This window comes from Otolemur garnettii, unplaced genomic scaffold (assembly GCF_000181295.1).
Source record: "Otolemur garnettii isolate 467f Iridium unplaced genomic scaffold, OtoGar3 scaffold00005, whole genome shotgun sequence".
In the NCBI taxonomy this organism is placed as follows: Eukaryota; Metazoa; Chordata; class Mammalia; order Primates; family Galagidae; genus Otolemur; species Otolemur garnettii.
The window spans coordinates 37,010,588-37,016,312 of record NW_003852400.1 but is presented as its reverse complement, the minus strand read 5'-3'; the positions used below and the strand labels follow the sequence as shown (position 1 = coordinate 37,016,312).

General features: G+C 34.8%; 1 protein-coding gene across 3 annotated transcripts in view; it reads right to left on the bottom strand.

The window, feature by feature from the left end:
• ELOVL7 (ELOVL fatty acid elongase 7) overlaps nt 1-5,725 on the bottom strand; it is a 26,919-nt gene that overhangs the window by 2,204 nt on the left and 18,990 nt on the right. For all 3 annotated transcript variants that reach the window (XM_003782739.2, XM_012811809.1, XM_012811807.1), the window contains exon 6: nt 1,099-1,235. In XM_003782739.2, the coding sequence (XP_003782787.1) occupies nt 1,099-1,235 (137 nt within the window). The remainder of the gene's footprint in view (nt 1-1,098; nt 1,236-5,725) is intronic.

Genomic DNA, 5,725 nt, shown 5'->3' with positions numbered 1-5,725 from the left:
CCCAAGAGTTTGAGGTTGCTGTGAGCTGTAATGCCATAACACTCTATCCATGACAACATAGTGAGACTCTGTCTCAAAAAAAAAAAAAAAAAGATTATCATAACTTCACAGTATTACAAAGTATGAACTAAAATAATATATTTCACCATTTGCTTATGGTTAGGCATTTAGATTGTTGCCAATTTCAGATACAATAAACAACTCTGCAAGGATGAACTCTGATCTTGATTTAGGCAAATTTCATTAAGCAAATTATAGGATTTTAATAAAAACTAAGTTTTAGCAAAATAAACCCAAATTCATACTTTCTCCTTGATGTTACTAGCAGAATATGACCCTGAGTTACTACAGACTGAAAAATGTGGAAATACAAGGATGGTAGGATTCTGCTTTTAACAGAAGGCAATAAAATGTAAAGCAAATCACTATGTCAGACCCACAGTAATTATTCAAAAAAATTAAATGCCATATATTTTTAGAATACTGGGAAGGTGTTACTAGATATAAACTGAGGCGTTTGCTATTTCAAAAACTGTTTACTTATAGGCCGTATTCAAATTTACATAATAAATGTATGTTGGTCTACTACCCTACATGTTTAATTCTTACAATAATTTGTATTGATTTGAGGAAAGAGATTAATAAATGTTAGGGCTTCATAGGTAGGCACACAGGAAGGCTCATCATTCCCTCAAAGTTGCATTCCCTCTAGGTCACTTAGTCTAGAACACAGAATTTCTAATTTCTAAGTTAGTATTATATTTATTGAAGGTCACATAATGGGGAGACTATTTTGATCATATTTATTGTTGTAGAATAATGTAGAATGCAGAAAATACTACAAAGAATGTATAAAAATACACATGCTAGTTTATTTGCCTGAGATTCTTGTTCACCAAATGTGCTTTGTTGTCAACAAAGTTTCTAATAAAAATCATTTAACATAAAAAGAATAATGATTGCATGCCATATAGGGGCCAGAAACAATACCCCTATTGTTTTGTAAACTCTGTTCTTTATTTAGTGAATATCTTAACTCACAGTGAAAACAAGTGACTCTAGTTTTATATCTGTTTAAAGAGAAAGTTAATTACTCACAAGCTGTAATGATGTCAAATATTTTTTCCACCATAAATACTTCTGGTAGGCAGGTCCCAATGCACAAAGCCCATAGTAGGTATACATGACTACATGTACAGCTGTGTTCAGAAAGGCATGGAATGTTCCCAAACCACCTGGAAAATAAAATTGTTATGACAAGGGGTCATTGTTCCCTAAAATTAAACACATTTTTGTCTCTACTGAGATTTTAGTATAAATTATTTCTTAAATTTTACTGGGGAAAAAATATCAAAGCTGTTAAACAGTCATTGGATTAGAGGGAGCTGAATAATATATTTAGTGAAATATGAAATACAAAACTTATAAAGCAAATTAGCATGTCTTTGTTTTTTAGATGGTTTACGATTTGGGTTTACTTAACTTAGTTGAGCTACATTTGAAATATGTTACATTGCTAAATAATCATAGTAAAATTCAAATTTTAGTGAGGATTAACATATATGAAGTATAGCAAGTACATTAATCTGAAGTGTACAATGTGATGATTATTGACATATCATGGGTGTATACCCTTGCAACCACCAAAATCAAGACAAAGAACATTCCCAACACTACATGAGATTCCCATGTGCCCCTTTGAAGAATATACCCCTTCCCAAGGTAAACTTTATTTTGACTTCTACCATCAACTATTAGTTTTGCCCGTTATTAAATTTGACCTAAATGGAATTACATAGGATATACTCTTTCCTGCCTACTTCCCTTCTATGCGTAATGTTTCCATTCACGCATGTTGGTGGTGTATTAGAAGACTGTCCCTTTACTACGACGCAGTATTATTACACTATGTGCATGCATCACTATCCATTCTCCAAGTAAAAGACATTTGGGTTATTTCTGATTTGGGCTATTTTAAATAAACTTGTTAAGATTATTTTTGTACGTGTTATTGCATGAAGTCAAACTCACTTTTCCTTTTATTTTTTATTTTTTTATTTTTTTTTTAGACAGAGCCTCAAGCTGTCCCCCTGGATAGAGTGCCGTGGCATTACAGCTCACAGCAACCTCCAACTCCTGGGCTCAAGCGAGTCTCCTGCCTCTGCCTCCCAAGCAGCTGGGACCACAGGCGCCCGCCACAACACCTGGCTATTTTTTGGTTGCAGCCGTCATTGTTGTTTGGCGGGTCCGGGCTGGGGATTCAAACCCGCCACCTTAGGTGTACGTGGCTGGTGCCTTAGCCGGTTGAGCTATAGGCGCTGAGCCAAACTCACTTTTCCCACCATCAATAATTTTTATTAAATAATGTTGTCAGTTAAACTACTGGCTTTTGTTAGTAAGCTATGCCAAGTTTGCTTTAATCAATTATTGTTTTTCCAAAATAAATATCTATTAACTGTTAAATCGCCCTTGCTAACTGCCTTCATTTGATTATTTATGCCTTCTTATCTTGGTTTTTCTCTTCTAATTTCAAATCTCCTACTGATCACCTTCAATTTACAACATAAGCAGAGAATATTCAGAAGTATAAGAAAAGAGCATTTCAATTGTCATTAGCGATGCCACAAGTACAGTGGAAGGGGTAACAGGTTGATGGCAGTGGGAAAAAACAAACAAAACCTCTTAACTATTGTCTTTTTCCTATGAAGAATAATCTAGAAGAATCTGTAGTCTTTTTGAGACAGGCTCTCGCTTTATCACCTGAAATAGAATGCAGTGGTATCACCACAGCTCACAGCAACCTGAAACTCCTGAACTCAAGAGATCCTCTTGCCTCAGCTTCCCAAGTAGCTGGGACTGGAGGTGTGTGCTGTCATACCTAAGTAAGTTTTCTATTTTACATAGAGACAGGGTCTCACTGCTCAGGCTGGTCTCAAACTCCTGGCCTCAACTGATCCTACTGCTTTGGCCTCCCAAAGTATGAAGGTTATAGGGGTAAGTCACCATCCTCAACCAAAATCTGTATTCCTTATTTTTTTATCCCATTTTTTTTTAATCTGAGATTTTTTTAAATTTCAGGTTAATCTGAGGGTACAAATAATTAGGTCAAATTGTTTGCATTTATGAGGTAAAGTTCAAATTGTAGCTGAGTTCTTCACCGAAGAGCTGTGCTGTATACCCTTACATTATATAATTGTCCCCCCACCTGAATTTAATTGTGTTTTTCTCTCCTGTGGGCATACAGTTGTTTATCTATTGGTCTCATATTATTAGTATTGTATACATGCTTCTCCATTTTTGTGACATTTTCCTAAGAAGAATGCTTTTCAACTCCATTCAGGCTAATATAAAAAAAATGTAAAGTGTCCATTTTTTATGGCTAAATAGTATTCCACAGTATACATGTACCACAGTTTATTAATCCATTCATGGGTTGATGAGTTTGAGTTGATTCCACGTCTTAAGGATTGTGAACTGAGCTGTGATGAACATTCTAGTGCAAATGTCTTTACGGTAAAATGATTTTTTTTCCTTCTGGATAGATACCTAGTAATGGGATTGTGGGATCAAATACAAGGTCTACTTTTAGCTCTTTAAGGATTCTCCATACTTCTTTCCATAGGGACTGTATAGTTTGCAATCCCACCAGCAGTATAAGAGTGTTCCCTTCTCTCCACATTCACGCCAGCATCTATAGCTCGGGAACTCTGTGATGTGGGCTATTCTCACTGGTGTTAGGTGATATCTTAGGGTGGTTCTGATTTGCATTTCTCTGATGACGAGAAACAATGAGCATTTTTTCATGTGTCTGTTGGCCATTCATCTGTCTTCTTCAGTGAAATCTGTATTCTTTATGTACGTACCTGATTCAGCTAGCAATACTTACAACTTAAGTTTTTCTCTAATATTCTACTTTTTTCATTCTGATTTTTTTTAATTCCAGAAATAAAGCAAAACTCATAAATTAGAACAAATTGTGGTAGAGGAAGGACCAAATTCATAAACACTATTAACTATAGAAAGTTTAAAGGAAAATAACAAATTTATCATTTTTAATGTAATCTAAGGAAAAACGTAATCTAAGGAAAATATAAATCTAAGAAAAATATAATCTAAGGAAAACTGTTAGTACAGTAGAAACTACTTTTTAATGATTTTTCATAATTGCAGCAATTTTAGATATTTCTTGATGCTACCACTGATAAAGAACTCCTTTAAAATACCTGTTTTAAATAACTACTTTTAAGTAGTCAAGTAATCCCTCCAAGCCTCATTTATGCCCTACTGTGTTTCATAAACTTTCTCCTTCTAACTAGGGTAAATCAGACTTTAGCTAACCTCTCAATTATCAAAAACGTCAAGTCAGGAGGAACTGAATTAAGGAAGCTTATTAACAACTTTCCAGCTTTTATTATTTACATTTGGATTGGTTCCTTTTCCCAAAAGAAATTTAAATAAACAAATTACAGTGGTGTAAAAACACCTTTTCTAGGGTAACTTAACATTGGAATAGTTTGTCTATTTCTGATTCTTTAGCAGTCAAGCTACTTACCATGGGAATAAGCCAAATACCTCTCAAGTCCATTTGTGCCTGACAGTAATATACACATAGGAAATCTACTTCACCCTTGATAAAGACTATATGAGAGCCATTCCAACTAAGACACCTCTCTCCCTATTTGGTAGAGGAATGTCTATTTTCCCTTTGGGAACTTTGACCATTTAAATGTCTGAAAATGAAAATCCTATGGACAGGGATTTAACAAAGCACTAGCATAGGTAAGTGTGAAGAAGGGGTTACTGATCAGAATAAAAGAAAATTAATATATTTACTTTAGTAATGATTATTTCGTAAGCTATTTTAATAAGTTTATTTACAGAATAATCACATTTTAATTAATAATGCTCTCTGCACCTTCTTAGGCTTTTCTAATAAAGTATATTCTAAGCTGGCTTTCCTCCTTATGATTACGCGGCTAAAAACAAACGTCTCAGGATGAATTATAATTAGTGCTATCACATTTTATTCTTTTGCTTTGGAAAAAAATAAAGGAATCACCTGGGTGATTATCATAATTTATAGCTCTTGGAGGGGGTATATGCATAATTAATATAAAAACCTGCCACAGAAATATTTTTATCATATTCAAAAGAAAAGCTGGATTGCCATTATCCCAGCAAGGAGTATAACAGGCAAACAGGAAATTAAATACTAGATAAAGACCAGCTGTGCTCAAGTTTTTACAAATAGTTTAAACTGGACAGTCTCGTTCTAGGAATGGAAGCTGGTGCCAAACCACAGTTCTGGAAACAGCTCTTGCTGTTGAGTGAGTGGCTGAATAGGTTATCAGGTATGCTGAACAAGTATTTACCAGAATTCCACCCATAAGACTGAACAGGGATCCCAGCTCAGGACACATATAAGGGAAAAGAAAACATTATTTTCCACTATTTATGTTTTGTAAAGAAGAAAAGGGATTAAGTTGTGCACAAGGAACCCATTATAATGTGATTGATGTCCATAACCATAGTAACGTTCAAAAATTGAGGTGTTTAATTTTTCATTATTAAAAAAAAGCATTGCTTGCTGGCTCAGTGCCCATAGCACAGTGGTTATAGTGCCAGCCACATGCACTGAGGCTGGAGGGTTCGAGTCCAGCCGAGGCCAGCTAACCAACAATGACAATTCCAACAAAAAAATAGACAGGTGTCGTGGCAGGTGCCT